At 46.0% G+C, this 20,080-nt stretch overlaps 1 protein-coding gene across 1 annotated transcript; it reads right to left on the bottom strand.

Moving 5' to 3' along the window:
* Positions 1 to 218: 218 nt before the first annotated feature.
* Positions 219 to 19,609, bottom strand: LOC100383056 (uncharacterized). Its single transcript, NM_001361941.1, has 14 exons — positions 18,901 to 19,609; positions 17,781 to 17,936; positions 4,251 to 4,409; positions 4,085 to 4,168; positions 3,877 to 3,956; positions 3,737 to 3,787; positions 3,506 to 3,605; positions 2,698 to 2,780; positions 2,565 to 2,610; positions 2,362 to 2,449; positions 2,111 to 2,280; positions 1,745 to 2,011; positions 1,560 to 1,673; positions 219 to 1,212 (listed from the first exon to the last, which is right to left on the bottom strand). The coding sequence occupies exons 1-14, from the start codon at positions 19,600 to 19,602 to the stop codon at positions 607 to 609; spliced, it is 2,706 nt and encodes a 901-aa protein (NP_001348870.1). The 5' UTR covers positions 19,603 to 19,609; the 3' UTR covers positions 219 to 606.
* Between the last annotated feature and the right edge of the window lie 471 nt (positions 19,610 to 20,080).

Below are 20,080 nucleotides of genomic sequence, written 5' to 3'. Positions count from 1 at the left end.
CTCAATCAATATAAATTGAGATTAAAACTAATAGACCTTACAGGATAATTATATGAGACTACTCTGATTTCCTAAATACTTTCTTTGTCTCAAATTAAAATTCGTCTTCATAGATTCATACAATAATTGTGTTTTTGTCTAAAGTCATCATTATCTATTTAAATAAAGAAATGAAAAACCAAGAGTTCAAACAAATACTAATTTGAGATAAGAGGAAGTAAATAAAGGGATCCAAACAGCCCAATATAGTAAACGTTCGGAAAAGAGTTTAGGTGAAAATTGTAGTGCGTGACCAAAACAGGGCTCTGGAGTTCAAAAGTAAAAATACAACAGTAATTGTCCATAAAACATTGTAAAATGTACACATCCTAATGAAATACTAGGGCATTCTCATGTTCAGAACATATTAAAAAAAATAACGCAATACCCAACTATTCTCAGTCACCTAGCACGTGTTAGCAACACGTCAGGGCACCGCGGTGCAGTAGCAGTCTCGGTGGTTTCTCATGAGTCCGAGATATCCCCAGTCCAAATATACAACACGTAGGGTACTCTTTTATCACAATTTTGGAATAATCCAATTCGCCAGTTATACATCTCAACTTGCTACTGGTGATACGTAGCATTTCTATTGCCTGAAGGCGGGAAAGCCTGCCGTCTTCGTGGATGCTGGAAATTTCCCTCGTTCTCTCCCCCACCTGGTGGCTTTTTTGAACCCCTCTGCTTATCTCCAGCGTCTGTATTTATAGCCCTGGCAACGGCATCGTCCTTTCTCCTCTCAGCTTTAGGCAAACTAGACACGAGATTCTTTCTGGCTTCGGCATAATCAAAAGGCACCACCGGAACACTAAATTCGAATTCTCGAGGTGTCTTCTGGTTCTGCTTAACGTTTCTTTCTTCGTTGAGTGATCGGAATCGTTGCTCGGTAACAGACGGGTCACCTGAAGGGGACTTTGACATCTCCGTGTCTTCAGTCTCACAGTGTCCATCATCCTCGTTGCCATTTTCTGGTGGTTGTTGCTCGTCTGTTCCCATGTCCAACTGTATCACTTCTTCCAACTGACAAGCTGGATCACTGTGTTGGATGCTGTCTGGTTCAGAATGCAACGATTCTTTCGCTGGAAGGGCGGCTGATGAAAGTTTTGCACCACCTGAGAAATGATGAAAAGGAAGTACCACGGAAGACGTTATCTTGTCCACCTTAGTCTTACCCTGAAGTTATCAAACAAACAACGCAAGTGAGGACAACTGTGGCCATCAAGCATTCAATATTGAAAGCTACTAGAGTGGTACGAGAAGTCGAGAACCAAAACGATGTTAATAAAGCCAGTATATCACCTATCGACAAACTTAGTTTCTACTATGTTGCACTGATGCATGCTCATCAAAGAGTTGCAAATACCAAGCATGTCATAACTCTAGCAATGCACTAAATGTTTCACCACTATTTCAGAACCAGGCAGTAATTTGATTCATGGAAAGGGCACCTTCCTAGATACAAGGGTTCAATACCACCACCACTGAGATCAACAGTTACGACAGAAAATTGTAGATAATACCTGAACATTTGAAAATCCTAGGAAAAGATCTGGCCTTCTTCCAGCAGCTGCCTTTCCAAACAGAGCTCCAAAAGCTGTAGGCCTCTTTGATACTTGAACAGTAGCCTTTGCTGCCTGTATAATTCAACTGTTTAAATACAAGGCCAGAAATACAGAAGAAGATATGTAAATTTATTTTTTCTTACTTGCTGCTGGTCATTGCTCAGCTTTTTGTTGTCTGTCAGTCCAGTAAACCCTGATGAAGCACCCGAGTCCTTTGTTTTAGGCACAGGGTCCTCTAAATGCATATTACCCAAGGAAGCTTCGCTTGTAATACAGGGAGCAGCACCGACATTTGTAATCACTGCAGGAACTACAGCAGATTCATCACTCGGATCTTCAATGTTATCAACATCAACAGCAGGAATCATTTCAGTGTCCTCACTGCTGTTCTTCACATCTGCCAATGTTAACTGCAGAAAACCATATTTGCAGTTCAAATGAAATCCAGCAAAGTGAATAGAGTTCTCATACTAAAGCGGAACATGTAAAATTAAAATCAGATAACAAACCTCTTCCAGTTTTCCCTTCTTCAGCTGCTCCACTATACTTTCAAAAGCACCAGAAGCTGCTATGGCATCCCTTATATTGTTAATAACATGGTTGAGATTTCGTTCCAAAATCGAATTTCTTGATTTAATCATTCTTTTCAACTTCCCACTTGTCACAGGCATCTCCTTTGCTATAAGCACAAAAAATCAAGGGCAAAGTTATTATCCAAGGAAAGCAAAAAAAACACAGCTAATCAAGTTGAGTAATAAACCTATCTCAAGTAGAGTCTTATTGGGTAATATATAGCCAGTGCTCTCATCCTCAGCACGGGCAATGCCATCTCTCCATCGATATAGACTCTGGGAGGGAAGAATTAGATGAAGAGTAATAGAATGTTTTTTTGCAAGTAAATTGTTTAAACTTGCAGTGTTGCGGCCTGGTTAACGCCCTGAAAAGGAGGGATAATGTACTTACGGAAAGAACTGACAGCTGCGTTGCATTCAGCTCGTTTTCTTTCAACCTGCAATTGAATAAACTAATATTACAAACCTTCAACAGATTTTTGCAATCTATTGAATAGTCACATTAATGCAAGCACAATACAGACCCATGTATATGTAGATATGATGTATCAGTCAGCTGCTCCTTCTCATACAGTTGCAAGCAAATTTCGTTGCTGCGCTTGCAAACCTGCAGTAATTAAAGAAACATCAGTTTAGTTGCTCCTGCCCATATGATGTATGGTCACACATACAGAAAAAGTGAATCTGTAAGCGATAAGGGTGGAATGAGAAAAGATGCATGTGCTCAGTGTTCCAAATCAGTTAATAAGATATAAAAAAACTCAACCTGCAGGAGGTAAGAGTAAGACAGTCCCAGGACATTATATTAAGAAGACCTCACGCAGATCGAGAAAACCCCTGAACCCCAAGCCCACCCATACATAGCGGCATCATAGCTCATGTGAGAACGACCAGGACCAGGCCTTAGACCTGTGCTTCGGCGTGGGGGATTTTATTAACCCCCAATAGGGAGTCTAACTCAGGACCTGAGGAGTGCTACTCAAACCACCTAACCAACTCAGCTAGAGGCCAAAAACACACATTGAAGAATGCAACAACTCAGGTAGGTAAGACACGAATCTTAATTCAAGACATCTTCCATTTTATACAATAGTGCATACTACACTTGGCTCACAGATTAATAAACAGTGAAAATTAGTAATTTACATATGAAATAGGGAAAAAAAGAAATGCCCACCCTGCCAATATCGACAATTGGTTGCAGAGCTAGCTGCTTCAGTGCTATACATTAATCTAGGGGAGAATACCAAAGGAAGAGAATACTGAGCAAGTCCAGTAAAGTTGGACAATAGATAGGGAAGAAGGGACAATGCAGCACTAACAAAAAAATACCTCTAAAAGAAGATCATTTTCACATGATGACCCATTCACTAGTCTCAATCTCATCAGGTCATATATATATAGCAGATAGTGTGTATCCTCTCTAGCATATCTGCACACAGCAATCACAATGAGATACACTTGGTGGAAATTATTCTCTGGGTGAGGACGGAAAATGGAAAATGATAAAAAGAAATATTAAACAAACATGAAATCAATGGACAGAGTATCAATGCACAGTACTTGATCATTTCATCAGGAAGGGGCCTCAATCTCCAATCTGCAGCTTGGTATCTGCAGGAAAATGTATATCATGCTTTACAGTTCCCATGACATGGAACCTGTAAACTGGAAGCGTTAAGGAGGTAAACAGAATCACATACTCTTTATTTGCAGCTACTCCACAGAAATGGTGCAAAAGATGTTCCAAGCTGTTGCGGTCCATCTGTAAGACCTTTGAAGCCTATTTAAGTTGGAGAAGATAAAGCTTCAATTTAAGATGGCGACTAAGTATGACCAAAAAATGTGAAGTAAAAGAAACAGAAGTGAAATGTAAGAACTATGAACATAATCATGCTGTGCGTGCCATACCTGGCCTGTGTCAAAAAGGTTGCACACATATATGCTGAAGTCTCGTTGAAGCCATATTATATCACGACCTGCACCATGCATTACCTGTTTGTCATAAGACCAATAAGAAACTGCAGTTTTAGACACGTTACAAAGTATAAATGTATAGGAAGCAAGCATATTGCACCTTTTTCTTGGTTGGATCTCTGAAAAACTCTCTTAGATAATCACCAAGATATTTACGAAGCTTAAGAGTGTCAACAATAAAGTCCTCTGTTCTTGTTGAAATCTGCATCAAGCATGTCAAACCCTGAAACGACCTATAATGGTTGTGTTCCAAATCGACCTGAAATGATGGAAGGGTCAAAATAGTTTAATTAATAAACAGTGCTCAGTGCATCAAAATAATTTAATTAAGAAACAGTGTTCAGTGCATAGATGCATATCACACAAAGAAATAACTTTTAGCACAGCCCAACATAGAGAAAATAGGAATGCATGTAATTTCCAAGCATTATGTTTAACATATAGGGTAAAAATCTCTTGTAGAAAATGTGATGCATCAATAAATGGAGAAAAGTCATCCAATACATTTTGAATGATAAGACGGTAGAACTAAAAAACTGCAGAGGAATCTAGACAAGCAAAGAAGATAATTGACAACTGTTATTTGTACTCCGAATTATATTTGTCACCAATGATCACCGACTCTGAAATGGCTTAACAAATTTTCATTACTTGTTAAGCCATTCACGGTTTATGCTAAGCCATTGCAGGGTGGGTGATCATCACCTAGAGTGATGAATAGCATATTTTGTACTCCTTTAAAGCACGAGTTTCCATCACCGTGCGTCGTGTGAAGCGCTTAGATTTGTTTCTCTTCCCCGCTTCTCGCCTAACAAACAGTACCACATGTGATTGGATAAGGATACAAAATATGATAGCTTTCCAGCTAGCGCCGCCACCCTCTAATCTAATCAAATTCATCCCTCCCCTCCCCGTCCTCCTACTAGGAGACAGACTCAACGCTCGCCGCCTACCAGGCCGCGCATGTGAGGGGTCCATGCCCTCGCTCCATGGCAGTGTTGCGCTCGTGCCGGCCTTCGAGGAGGCAGTCAAGGTCCTAGACGTGCAGTAGGGCCAAGGAGACGGCGGGAACCGCCTGGGTTTCATTGTCCTCACAGACGGCGAGGTCACGAGCGGGTTCGCTCTTGGCAGGGTACCCCCGCCCACATTGGCATAGGGTGGAGATCCATCCTAGCTCAGGTTGACTCCCTCTTCTCTTGGTTAGATCAGCCCAATCTTTGCTGATGAATCGCTCGTCTTTTTGTTAAGAGAAATACGAAGATGTTTGATTAGATGGATTCTCCTACCCGTGCAGATTGTGCGCATTGTTTCCTACATGTTGCCCTGTTTCCTGTTTCTTCTAGGGTTCAACTGAACAATGGTGTCCCTCAAGTCCACAGCTGATCCCCTGCAGCCTGCATGATCAGTCTTTTTGCGTTATCGACTCAGGATATAATTGTGCACATCACATAGTTTTTTTTCTGGGGAATATTGAGATCTCACCTTTTTCATATCAAACCAATTTGTATTTAGAGCCTAGCCAACTAAATCTTGACTGCTAAACGCATGATAAAACCAGCATGGCATAATGAAATTCAATTTTTGCTAAAACCCGGTTTTGGTTAGTGTATGGTAAAACCTGGGTAACATGGAAAAAATCAATTGTGCTAAAACTCAAATTGTAGGTTTTTATGAAGGAAAAAACATTCTCATAAGTCCTCATTGTTTTGAGGCATATGTTGATTAGTTATTATCGTGTTGTTGTCATCTTGATTCTTAAAAACTTCATAGCCACTGCCATGTCTTCCCCTCAGGCCCTGGAATATTTGTTGGCCTTCACTTGTGATAAAATGGTCCGCCTGCACGTTTGGCATATCTGTTGCAGTTTACAATTTAAGATAGCTACATGTAAATCCCATTGATTCTTTGTGACTAGGTTCTCCATGTACTGAATGTGGTGCTCATGCACATCCTACGAGCTGCTTTGTTATATTATCTTACATTGTCTTTTGTTTGTGGAACTAATTCCTCTCCTTTTGCAGTTCAAGTAGCTCACTAATCCAGCTTTGGTTATTCATGGGTGACAAAACTATTGAAAATGGTATTACCAATTGACTCAATGCTATATCATGCTTCCCTTTTATAAACTATATTTTATTTCAACTATTTATATCATGCAGTCCATTTAACGCAAAAAAAAATATCCGTGTTAACGATTTGGTACTTGCATCACAAGTAGCCTTATTGCGTCAAACTTTTGTGTCCACCGAGGCGAAGTATGTTGTCCTGCTCCACGCCCTACAGGTGTGATGTGTCGTCGCCACTGAAGCGCTCATGGCCACGCTCGACGGCGGGAAGGTCGGTGGCCTGACCTACATCAAGATCCTCACAGCGCAAATGGGGCCATTCCTGGACGGCTGGACCTCGTTGTTGTCGAGGCCGCACAATGCGACGGGACCACCCCGAGCTCGCTCACATGTCCTTCAACACGGAGGCAATGGCATACATCCAGGAGGCCTTGTGGAGCTTGTGAAGTAAAGAACGCCACTTTGCTTCTTTCATCTATTTCTTTGAATTATTTGTGTTCAGTATGCACAATAATTGTGATTATTCAACTAGCAAAAGCATTGCATGTCATAAAAAACTTGACTGCTTATTCGTTCGTGCCTCCGTGGAAGCATGACCGACATGGTTATCGATGATTTCTTTGTGCAGTGAATGAAACAGACCCTTGTCCCGCTCCCAGTGTAGAGCCGTCGCACCGTCGTCATTTACAACTAGCACCATGTCTGGTCTGACCACGTGAGCGAAAACAACTCGCTTCTCCCTTTATGTTGTTAAGTAGTTCCACTACCTCAGCAAAAAATCAAATTCTATAGCTTACTGCTAGAAGTAGCATGAAGAATCCAGCTTGATCAATAGGAATCATCTGAAACTAAATACTATGATGGAGTCTGAATAGCTGATGTATTGGGGAGTAACATTGTATTGGTAGTCAGCAAAAAAATGTGAAATATTGAGGTCAATGATAATGTGTCGTTCGCTTTCATGTACTCGTGCTAACATTTTATCCAATAATTTGTGTCCCTAATTGGGTGTGAGGTGTGCTAGATGCCTATGCATGTGTCCATGTTCTATTCAATCTCATATATAAAGACCTTATTGTACACAGTCTCTATCCTGAATCGGTGTTGTATATATATTCGGGCCTACTGCCCTCATATTGTACGAGCAGTGTTCTTAAGGCGATAAAGGCGAGGTGAGGAGCTGGACCACCACCTTAACGCCTAGGCAGGCAAGGCGCCTAGAATTATACGAGCGCCTGGACGCCTAGGTGACGCCTTAAAAACACTGTGTACGAGTGTTATTCATAACATGGTATACAGAGCCAAATGTTAGGGTTAGAATTACATCTCTTTCCCTAATCGTTCCTCTCTCACGTCACTTGGTGGGGTCTGTCTCGTAGCCTTGCAGCTCTGCACATCTTTGCAGTCTACTCATTTGGCCTAGTCGCGCTAATCTTCACAAGCGCACGATAGAGTTCGCTCGTTAGCTACAACAACATGTCTATCGACGTTCACTCCTGTTTGCTTGCCCACCTCTCGCCCATGTGCCCACTAACCTGTGCACGCCCACCAACGCTCGTTGATGTCAGCTGGCTCATCTATCTGCCACTCGCCCACACAACTCGTAATGTTCACAATTATGTGACTATTAAGTCCTTAAAAAGTCCATGTGCTTGTCTAAGATGTCGTTGTCATCCTCCAACAGTGGTGTTTCCATCCTTCGTTGTACGCTAATATTTGAAAGGACCAACTATCATGTCTGGGTTCCTCGCGTGCGCTGGCACATGCATAGCCTGTGCCTCTATGGTGTCATCAGCGAGCTTCCATGCCTGCCTTCTCCCACGGATCTTGTGCGTCCTTAGATACCAGAGAAAGCAATTGATGAAGGAAGACAAGCCAAAGCTTCTTACTGATTTTGATGAACCCATGGCATCATATGAATCTCAGTTCAGTGCTTACAAGTTGTGGTTGGATGAGAATGCTCATGTCGGTTTGTTTCAGCCCCCAGTAAGCTCCACTAGTCACCTGCTTTGTCTTACATTATATCATGGGACTAACTCATGTCGTCTGTTCTTTCCTCACACAAGTTCTTTACAACTCCAAGCTTATTGTGATGCTACCGAGGCTAGTGATTCCTCTGATCGCCGATCTCTTTCTACGTTTTATGTTTTCTTCGTGGCTCTCTTATTGCTTGGAAGACTAAGAAGCATACAACAATTTCTTGTTTGAGTATTGAGGTTGAGTTGCGTGCTATGGTTCTTGTGACGGAAGAGGCGACTCAGTATGTTTCGATCCAGCTTGAGTTTGAGGGGGTGTTAGAAGCCTATACATGTGTCCTTGTTGTATTCTGTCTCATATGTAGTCCTTGTTGTACATAGTATCTATCTTGTATCGGTGTATATATTCGGGCCTAATGTCCTCAAATTGTATGAGTGTTATTCATAACGAAGTGTTCCCTAATTCTCTACAACAGTATATTCAACCACTTTCTGCACAATAAAATGCCTAAACCCTAAATTGGCATCAAATATGACATTGCTTGGATCCATCACATTCACCACCAATGATTTCAAGTTGTTCGACTAATCGCGATTAGTCGGGATGGTCGCCTGTTTAACAACTGATTAGTCGGACGACTCAATTAGGGAGCCTGGTTGTCCCGATCATCCAATTAGTCGACGATAAGGGCGATTAGTCGTCCGCTTTTCCAGTTTCTGGTCCTTGGCACTAGGATTTTTTTGTGTTGGGCAACAGGACCAATGTTTTTGGCTCATCTACAGGAACATTAAGTTCCGCCTCTCCTCTCCTCTGCCGAAACCCTAAGGTTGCCTAAGGTAGTGTTTGGTTGAGGAGCCAAGTAGAACGGAGCCGTTCCATCCCTGATTCTAGGAATGGAGCCGCTCTGTTCTGTGTTTGGTAATCTGGAACGGAGCGGCTCTGTTTTTTGTTTGGTTGCAGAGTGAATGGAACGGAGCGTGACTGTGCGAGCGGGATTGGAACGGAGCGACTCCGTCCAGTTGATTTTTTGGAGCGGAATGGTTCCGGATCTGAGGAGAATATTCTCTAATTGGAGCCATTCCGTTCTAGTTACTTTGTAACCAAACAAAAACAAAACTAGGACAGAACAGCTCCGTTCTACTTGGCTCTTCAACCAAACGCTACCTAAAGGCAACCCTGCCTGCGTCTCTACCTGCGGCTGCTGCAGAGGTCCAGATCACCGACGTATCCACTCTCCAGCACTAGTGATCCCCTCTACTCGAACTCCTGATCATCAGCGACTGCTCGCCTACTCTAGTCACATGCGCCCCTCTGCCTGCTCACCTGCTCCACAGCTCTAGCCCAAAACTCCAGAGTCCAGATCACCGACGGGCGGCGACTGCTCCAGATCACCGGCGTCTCCAGCACCAGTGACGAGACGAGCTCGTCATCTCAAGGCCCCCTTGTTCCCCCTCCCCCTTCTCTGTAGTTCTATTCTATCTATGTCTCCCACCAGTGATCAAACACTAATGGTTGTTGCTGCTCTAATCCTAAGCCGACTGCCAATTAGTGACTTGTACATATGTCTGTTATTTTGTATATCCTAGCTATTTGTTCTAATTTATATGATATATATAGGTATATTTATATATACCTTGGTCGTCACCTAATCGCGACTAGTCGCCTGGTCGGTCCCAAGGTTCGACCAGGCGACTTGAAATCATTGTTCACCACAGTAATGATGATTAAGAACAATAGTTTGAATTTGATGGCTGATGTTATGACAAGTGAACACATTCAACATGCATAACTCATTGTTGCATCCATCCAACATTCATGTGTGAAATCTCAATTTATTAGATATTGGTGCCACAGGATCAAGCGTCCAACCTGGCACGTAGTGGGCCATGATGGACACCTCTTAACCAAGGGCTAGGCTAACCACTAAGGCTCAAACGGTGAACAAGAGTGTAGTGGTAAAACCGAGTTAGACCAGATGTGGCCCTCAATGCCTAGTCACCTACGGGAACCTAGTGTGCTTGGCACTTGCGTCGCGGCCAAGCAGGTTCCGAGCCTAGTCAAGCAAGCAGCTATCGGGCGGCAATGGGACATACCTACCCAGGGCATGAGGAAGGTGCTCAGACGTTTTGGCATTACTCCTGACTTTAACCCCATGCTTAGGACCGTGCACATTAAATGAGATGCACGCGTGGCACAGGGGTGTGCTTGGCACTTGTGTCCCGACCAAGCAGGTTTTGAGCCTAGTTTAGTCAGGCAAGCAATTGCTAGGCGGTGATGGGACACACCTGCCAAAGGCATTGTGAAGGTGCTCATACATTTTGGCATTACCCCTGACTAAAACCCCATGCATAGGCCCATGCGCATTAAATGAGATGCACGTGTGGCACAAGTAGTGAACTAGCCTCATTGCAACTGCAACAAGCCTCATTGCGCACCATCGAACCGTCCAATGGGTGCACCTTCAAACCATCCAACGGGTGCACCGTCGGACCGTCCAATGGGTGCACCGTCGAATCGTTACGCATGGTCCAACGCCTCAACGGCTAATGTGTCAGTACCATGTCAGTACTAGTCGTTGCCAACCGTTAAGGTAGCGCTCTGTAGCGTGTACATGGTTTTTAAAGCGGTAAGGCGGTCCAAGGCGTTGGACCACCGCATGGACACCTAGGCGACGCCTAGGCGAGGTAGGCGGGCAAGGCGCCTAGGCGTTAGACCACCGCCCGGACGCCTTAAGAACAGAGGCGTGTAGTCCGACAATTATCGTCGGACTATTCTGACACTCCATTTTCCACTCTGGAACCTTTCTGTGATCGTCGAACTCTGCTTCAGTAGTCTTCAATAGTCTAATGCCCTGTGAATAATTACGCGACGACGCCTCTATGAGTTGAACAGTGCAACCGTATAGTCCAACACATTGGCTTCTTTGGGTCCGACATTTGGGTGTGATGCTTCTGTTCACTGTCAATGGCTTTAGTCGTATGGCTTTAACCGGATGTGGACCGACATGTATCGGGACAGCCTACCCAATCAGCGTCGGTGTAGACGACGAGGTCGGTGGTCGCAGATCGTCGAAGAAGGTCGAAGTCGGTGGTGCCTCGAAGGTACCGCAGGATCCGCTTCATAGCAGCGAGATGAAGCTCTCGCGGGGTGTGCATATGGACGCACATCTGCTGGACGACGTAGGCGATGTCGGGGCAGGTGAAGACAAGGTACTGCAGGGCCCAATATGGAGTCACTCGTTCGCGAACCCAAGCGAAGGACGAGAACGGGTGAACCACATGAGGATGGCGCGCAAGTCCACGTAGCGAGGGCTGAGCCCGTGAGAAGGTTCAGCACTGTTGGGGCGAAGGCGTACTGCCCCCTAGCTCGATTGATTTATAACAAGGATAAATCGAGACGGAGGAAAAGCGAAGGCAGGCGAAAAGACTGATGGAGCGAAGGCCCTAAGACAGAGGGAGCGTTCGAAGCAGGCGAAGGCTTTGCCAGTTCCCGCCGAAGCCAGGAGCGGCGAAGGGGCCGAAGACCTCACCGGCTACCGAAGACCTGGCGCACGAAGCACGGAGGCTTCTATCGATACCCGCGTGTTGTAGAAACGGTGGGCCCGTTTAAAATCACTCTGGGCCACCTGGTCCCACTTGTAAGCCACGGCGTAGGTAGAGTCAATGGTGTGTCTGTTCGTGTATTACCTAATCACACTGTAATGAATTGTAATAACCCTTGAGAGGGGAATATCTGAGGGATAACGTAGGTAACCGGGGGCATAATTGTATTTGCCAAGGTGAGACCATCCCTTGGTTAACTATAAATACACTCGCATTGTACTCTATTGAGAGAGGCTGAACAACATTGTTGCTCTAATACACTGTGTTGACAAGCATCAAATCATCCTCGTTCTCCCATTGTTTGGATTAGCTTGGCCACGTGTCAGCTAGTTCCAACAAGCACTAGTCTCATCCGTGACCGAGAAGCTGAGGTCGAGGAGGGTGTCCGTCATAGTCTTCATCCGCCAATAATACTCAATGACAGAGAGATCACCTAGAGGCCTGAACAAGCTGGCGAAAAGTTGTGTCCAGATGGAGAATCCGGAACTAGAGGTTGCTGAGAAACTGATCCTCGATAGCAACCCAGGCCTGGCGAGCGATGCCCCCCCCGGCTCACGCACGACGTCCTGCATCTCGACTGTGAGGGTGCCGAGAACCAGGAGAGGACCACGTTGTCCATCCGCCACTAGCCGCGTCGGTGAAGACGTGATCGTCGAGGGCATAGCGGTGGAGCGTGAGCAAGGCCTAGTCCCGCCAACGAGAGTACTAGTTCGAGTCTTGGACGAGGACGGCGGATACGAGGGCCCGAATGCTGGTAAGCCCCACTGCCTGACATGGAGACTGACAATGACGAATGTGGTGGTGCTGATGTCGTGCACGAAGTGGGAGACATCACCCAGGACTCTGTCGAACGAGTGGACGGGCGTGACGAGTTGGCGCTCGAGAGCGGCGGCGACCTCACGCTCGTGCTCCCAGGCACGGGCGTCAGCCTGCGCACGCTGTCGGGCAGCCACCACGGCAACATGGACATCGTCGAGAGCTCGGCACTATGAGAAGATGAGCGAACGAGTGACTGTAGATCGGCACATCCGAGAGAGGGCCAAACCGACCCACGAGAGACCCAGCAACGAGGGCCCCACTGGCAGCGAGGACGCGACAGCGCTGGGGTCGGGAAGGAGGGTGCGCTGCGCTGCGCTGCGTCTGTGATCACACCCGCGCTGGGGAGGACGTCGTGGGTCTATCCCGTGCCGACGAGGATGAGGAGATGGGGGATGGCACAGAGGAGCTCACCAGAGACCGGAGGTGCTAGCGAGCGCATGGCAAGGGCGCGACTGTGCTGGTGAGGGGCATCTGGGCGGTAGGAGGCGTCATGGGCGGCGGCGACAGCCATGCTCGAACAAAAGAGGGAGGCGTGTACGACGCCGAAGGGGCTAGTCACGCATGCACCGCGATGGAGGACGTCGGTGTCGTTGGGGGCGACGCCGAGAAGGGGCTCACGCCCAACCACGCATGTGCTGAAGGGGACGACACCGGCGAGGGGGAACGAGGTCACACCCACGTCGTGGAGGGAGGCAGCGGCATCCTACGCAGTACCGGGAAGATAGGGTTGCGCCTGTGTTGAAGGAGACAGCACCAACGAGGAGGGAACAGAGCCACGCCCGTGCCGTGCAGGGAGGCAGTGGCATCCTGGGCGCCGGCGAGAGCAGGGGCGGCGAGGAAGATCACACCCGCGCCGCGGACGGGTAAAGCCACGTCGTCAGGTTCCTCAAGGAGGGGGAAGGCATAACCTGGGGGAGGCTGGCCGCTGGCCATGGATGGTGGCGACGGTGGCGGATGGTGGGAGGAGAGAGAGAGAGAGAGAAAATCTAGATCTAGATGGATACCATATTGGAACTCAAACCCTTACCCTAAACCAGGGTTGGGTAATGTATTTATAATAGAATTGATGGGCCTAAGCCCATTACAGAAGACCCCATTATAGTGGACCTTCATTGAGGCCAACAAGGTTGATTAACTCATTGTGTGTTTTGCTTCCTAAGAGCAATTTCTCATCCTCTTAACCCTTTCGTCAAACTCAAAGCTAGCTTCTATTGGTCTGTTGGCGATCATCACTAGAAGACCATCATTGAGGCCAACAAGGCCATGCCCCCCTCCCCAACCTAATTTTCCATAACCCCTTTTTAGATTTATACTTAACCAAGCTTAAACATCCCCGGTCTAGCTTTTTTTAGCACTAGTAGAGCCCTCAACATTTATGTGAAGCTTTGATTGGAAGACTTCCTTGAGTCGTTTCAACATAGCCGGTCCCAAGCCCGGTAAAGGAGGAGGGTTGTGTTAGGTCCGGCAAACCAACGTAAAAAACAGCCAAATCTTATGGAGATGAAACCACTAAGAAAATCGTTGGGGCGTAACCCTCTTAGCGACGCGCCATATCGGAACCCGGGTATGGTGTTAAATGAGCAAGGGCCGGGCCGTCACCCCTTAAGTGACGCGTCGTCTCTTGATCTGGAGCCGGTGATAAGTGAGCAAGGATCGGGTCGTCGCATCCTTAGTGGCGCGCTACATCGGCGCCCGGGTGTAGTGGAAAATGAGCAAGGGTCTTTGCATCTTCCTCGGCGGGTGCGAAGGGTAAGGAAGCTAGTCGAGCCAACTAGGGTCCGTGTAGGTAGTTGGAACGTAGGTTCCTTAACAGGTAAGTTACGAGAAATAGTTGACGTTGCGGTGAGGAGACGAGTAAATATTTTATGCGTTCAAGAGACCAAGTGGAAAGGACAGAAGGCGAAGGAAGTGGAAGGTACAGGCTTCAAGTTGTGGTACACGGGGACTGCAACAAACAAGAATGGAGTAGGCGTCTTGATCGACAAGAGCCTTAAAGATGGGGTAGTAGATGTTAAGAGGGTAGGAGATAGAATCATCCTAGTCAAGCTGGTCATTGGGGACTTGGTTCTCAATGTTATCAGCGCGTATGCTCCTCAAGTAGGCCTTAATGAGAACTCAAAGAGGGAGTTCTGGGAAGGCCTGGAGGACATGGTTAGTAGTGTGCCAGTTGGCGAGAAGCTCTTCATAGGAGGAGATCTCAATGGCCATGTGGGTACATCTAGCACCAGTTTCGAGGGTGTGCATGGAGGCTTCGGCTTTGGGACTAGGAATCAAGGAGAGGAAATCCTGAACTTTGCCCTAGCCTATGACATGTTTATAGCAAACACTTTCTTTAGGAAGAGGACATCCCACCTGGTGACCTTCAGTAGTGGCCAACACACTAGCCAGATTGATTTCGTCCTCTTGAGAAAAGAGGACAGGCATGCCTGCTTAGATTGCAAGGTTATACCTGGAGAGTGTGTGGTAACCCAACACAAGCTTGTCGTAGGTGACTTCCGTTTTAAGATTCGTTTACAACGGAATAAGCATAACAAGGTCACTAGAACAAAGTGGTGGAAGCTTAAAGGGGATGTGGCCCAAACTTTCAAGGAGAGAGTTATCGAGGAGGGCCCTTGGGCAGAAGAGGGAGACATAAATATCATGTGGAGGAAGATGGCGGTGTGCATCCGAAAGATAGCTTCAGAAGAGTTTGGGTTGAGTCAAGGAAACAGAAGGGAAGTTAAAGACACTTGGTGGTGGAACGAAGATGTCCAAAAGGCTATCAAGGAGAAGAAAGATTGCTACAAACGCTTACATCATGACAAGTGTGCGGAAAACATAGAGAAGTATAGGATAGCGAAGAAGTCTGCAAAGCGAGTGGTTAGTAGAGCTCGGGGTCAAGCCTTTGACAACCTTTATCAACGGTTGGACACAAAGCAGGGAGAAAAGGATATCTATAGGATGGCCAAGATTCGTGAAAGGAAGACAAGGGATGTCAACCAAGTCAAATGCATCAAGGATGAAGCAAACCAACTATTAGTGAAGAATGAAGAGATCAAGAACAGATGGAAGGAGTACTTCAACAAATTGTTCAATGGAGAGAATGAGAGTTCTACAATAGAATTGGACGAACCATTCGATGACAACAATAGGGGTTTTGTACGAAGGATACAAGAATATGAAGTTAAGGAGGCGCTAAAAAGGATGAAGGTAGGAAAGGCGATGGGCCCTGATGGTATCCCTATCGAGGTATGGAGATGCCTTGGAGACATAGCGATAGTATGGCTGACTAAGCTTTTCAACACCATCTTTCGGACAAACAGAATGCCCGACGAGTGGCGGCGGAGTACATTAGTACCAATCTTCAAGAACAAAGGAGATGTTCAAAGTTGTACTAATTACCGTGGAATTAAGCTCATGAGCCATACAATGAAGCTATGGGAGAGAGTCATTGAACACCGCCTGCGAAAGATGACGAGCGTGACCCAAAATCAGTTTGGTTTCATGCCCGGGAGATCAACTATGGAGGCCATTTTCTTACTAAGACAACTTATGGAGAGATTCAGAGAACAAAAGAAAGACCTGCATATGGTCTTTATAGACTTGGAGAAGGCTTATGACAAAGTACCTAGGAGTGTAATGTGGTGGGCCTTGGAAAAACACAAAGTAGCAACAAAGTACATTAATCTTATTAAGGATATGTACACTAATGTTGTGACAAGTGTCCGAACAAGTGATGGGGACACCGATGACTTTCCAATTAACATAGGACTACATCAAGGGTCGGCTTTGAGCCCTTATCTTTTCGCTTTGGTGATAGATGAGGTCACAAGGGACATACAAGGAGATATACCGTGGTGTATGCTTTTTGCCGATGATGTGGTACTTATTGAGGAGAGTAGGAGTGGTGTTTCGCAAAAGTTGGAATTGTGGAGGCAGACGCTGGAAGCAAAAGGTTTTAGGCTTAGTAGGTCTAAAACGGAATATATGAAGTGTGATTTCAGTGCCACGGGGTATGAAGATGGCGATGTTAGTCTTGATGGGCAAGTGGTACCCAAAAAAGACACTTTCCGTTACTTAGGATCAATGCTTCAGAAGGATGGAGACATCGATGAGGATGTCAGTCATAGAATTAAAGCTGGATGGTTGAAGTGGCGGCAAGCGGCGGGTGTCTTATGCGACCCCCGGGTGCCACACAAACTAAAAGGCAAATTCTACAGGACAGCAATCTGGCCGGCTATGTTGTATGGAGCAGAATGTTGGCCCACTAAAAGAGGACATGTCCAACAACTATGCGTGGCAGAGATGCGTATGTTGCGCTGGATATGTGGCCACACAAGGAGAGACCGAGTCCGGAATGATGATATACGAGAGAGGGTAGGAGTGGCGCCAATTGAGAAGCTTATGCAACATCGTTTGAGATGGTTTGGACATATCCAACGAAGATCTGAGGAGGCACCAGTGCATATCGGAATAATTAGGCGTCCCGAGAATGTGAAGAGAGGTAGAGGTCGACCAACCTTGACGTGGACAGAGGCTGTGAAGAGGGACCTGAAGGAGTGGAATATTGATAAAGAGCTCGCCATGGATAGGAAGGGGTGGAAGTGTGCAATTCACGTGCCAGAACCTTGATTTATAGTTTCGCTTTTCCTCTTTAATCGTTTGACCTTTTCTTGTGCCCATTTAGATCTTGCTGGTTCTTGTGGGTTTTATCTCTTTTATGTGTTTCCCCGTTTCGTCGTTTTTTCGGTTCTCCTTTGCCTTTGTTTCCCCTTTTTCTTTGGGGTTGAGCTCTGAGGTTTTCATACGGGGTTTCATCTCTAGCCTACCCCAACGTGCTTGGGATAAAAAGGCTTTGTTGTTGTTGTTGTTGTTGTTTGCCACTACCATTCATGCACCCATATTAGGTTGGTAGTGCAGATTGGCCCTTAATTCTCAATGCACATGACAGCACCAGTACAGATATTAATGTTCAACAGTCCGAACTTAAGTATGACGACACATAACGCTACCTTCAAATTCCTAATCTCAGTTGATACTTGAACACAATCGAAGTAAACAAGCTTCATGAATACTCACAGTAACAGTATAAACTTAAGCATGATAAGAGGTATATTTAAGTAAACAGTGGCAGTTGTCACAATAACTGATATATTTGAAGCATCAACAAGAAAGAAGAACACTTACAGCAAACTCAGTTGCATCCTTCAGCTTTGTGGCTAGCACCTCCAAGGTTTTCAGGTCTTCAACAAATGTAAAAGGAGTGTTGTCTAAAGCCGGTGGCTTAACTGGCTCATTATCAGGAACATTTCTGCTGATTATTTGTTCAACAGGGAGTTTTTCCTGCAAAAACAGGGCATGCATGCAGATAAATTGTTTTGTATATTTGATATATAAATGCAGAACATGGACAACAGCATATACTTCTCTAGTGCTGATGCTAAAATTATGATGCCATGCTGAAGAGATTTTCTGCATGAGTGAAATTTGCATCCTATCAAGTCGCCAAGAATGGAATTGAGTGATCCGCACACAAAAAAAAAACACACACACTATTTTGAAATCCAAAGGATTTCCATAAAACCAAAGCATAATTGATTCGTACTAATGTTGCATTGCTTCTCAACTATACGGATGATACGCATTTTCATATGATCCATCACTAGACACATGTAAATCCCATTGATCCCCGTACATGCTACCAAACAGAAAAGTGCTTCTCTTCATCTTTAATCTGTCTTTAAATTATGTTGGGTAATCTAGTGTTGCTGTTGCATATTTCCATTTGTCAGTTAGCAGTTCATCTTTAATCTGTCTTGAAATTATGTTGGGTAATCTAGTGTTGCTGCTGCATATTTCCATTTGTCAGTTAGCAGTTAGCTGTGCATGCATTCAGTTAGAGGTTCAGCGCTCGAGCAGGAGGCTGGACAGAGTCGGCGCCCAGGACGGCGTGCGGCTTGTGCGTGGCGCGCACTCGTGGGTGTGAAGGGCGCTGGGATGGCAGCGAAACAAACGCTCAAAATTCTGTAATCATCGAATAAAAGAGAAGGTAGAACCAGAAAAGCTGCGCTTTTTGCAGCACCAATTAGCGGTGTTCATTCTGTGTTCAAAGCGTTCAACTTCAACGTGAGTGTGGTGAACGAGAACGCGAACATCAACGACAAATTAGTCATATCGAACACAAAATAGAAACAGTAAGCCCAAGGATTATTTGTGACTCAGTGGATGAGAATCATATGTTAACAAAGTGGCATTGCTTTGATGTGAGAAGTGAGATTAACAAAAAAATGTGCAGAGAAACACTAACCAATGGGTGCACGACCCGAGTGCCATCCTCGCTGCGATCAAGCAAGATATGCTCGAACGGCTTGCTGGAGTTGTCCACCACAATACAATACACATCCTGGGGCCTTGGGATGGTGCGGATGTGGAAGGGCACCTTCGCCTTCACCCCCGGCGCGGCCGCCTTGTCCTTGGTGACCATCCTCACAGAGCCAAAACCTCCGAAAGCCTCAACTCTGCCGACGCGTTCCTCGCCACCATCGCCCACCTTCTTTTTCTTCTTCCCGCACACCACTTGGAACCCGTCCCCAGCCTGCGGCGCCGCCCTCCGCCCGGAAGTCTCCTCCTTCCGCCGCAGGGTCTTGAACTCGTCGGTGGAGGCGCCGAACCGCTCGAGCAAGTCGTCGTTGAGGGCGACGAGCCAGTCGTGCGCGTCGTCGAGGTCGCCGCCCACGGGGAACGGCTGCTGCCGCGTCGGGAGAATCGAAGCCCCGCCGAGCACGCCGAGGGACGCGTCGGCCTTCGCGGCCGCAGCGCCGACTGGGGATTTGAATGCCGGGAAGTTGTTGTAGAAGTGGAAGTCGCGGGACGAGGGGAGCGCACGGGAGCGGGCGGAGAGGCGGGAGGCCGCGGCGGAAAGCGGGCCCGACGAGGCCTCGATGGCCGCGGCCGACTTGTTCTGCATCCACGGCGGGGGAGGCGGCGCCGAGGCCTCGTCGGCTTCCATGGCGAAATCGAGTGGGGAATAGGGCGGTTTAGGGTTTATGGGAGAGGAAGAGATGAGGGGCCGAGGGGGAGTGAAAAAAATAGCTTTTGCCTGATTAAGTGAGTGGGAAAAAAATAGTCCTTCTATTATATTTAATTTTAATCTCAAAATTACTAAATAATTAAAAATAAGGGGTTTTAGTTTCTATTTTTAATAATTCTTTACTATTAAAGCATCAGTTTCAACGGTCGTTCCACGGCAATGTTTTTTAAAAACCTATATTTTTTAGAATCAACTCGCACTCTTATAATTTCTTCTCTACTACTATATTATAAGAGTTTATGTAAAAAATAAGTAAAATTATGTATAAGTGAGTGTTCTGAACCTTAGTTGTTGGTTCCATATTCACATTCACCTAATCAATAGAAAACGTATATTTTATGTTTTATTAAAACAAAATTTATCATATGTTATATATATATATATATATATAAATTGT

The sequence above is a fragment of the Zea mays genome, chromosome 1 (genome assembly GCF_902167145.1).
Source record: "Zea mays cultivar B73 chromosome 1, Zm-B73-REFERENCE-NAM-5.0, whole genome shotgun sequence".
Taxonomy (NCBI): Eukaryota; Viridiplantae; Streptophyta; class Magnoliopsida; order Poales; family Poaceae; genus Zea; species Zea mays.
The sequence above is the reverse complement of the archived record's forward strand: the minus strand, read 5'-3'. Positions and strand labels throughout refer to the sequence as shown.

Bases quoted from the DNA above. Each gene is read 5' to 3' on its own strand.
- LOC100383056 (NM_001361941.1), bottom strand. From the start codon at position 19,602: ATGGAAGCCGACGAGGCCTCGGCGCCGCCTCCCCCGCCGTGGATGCAG. The intron at 17,937-18,900 runs GTTAGTGTTTCT...CTGTTTTTGCAG, and splicing joins CTCGGGTCGTGCACCCATTG to GAAAAACTCCCTGTTGAACA. The intron at 1,213-1,559 runs GTATTATCTACA...TGATAACTTCAG, and splicing joins TAGGATTTTCAAATGTTCAG to GGTAAGACTAAGGTGGACAA.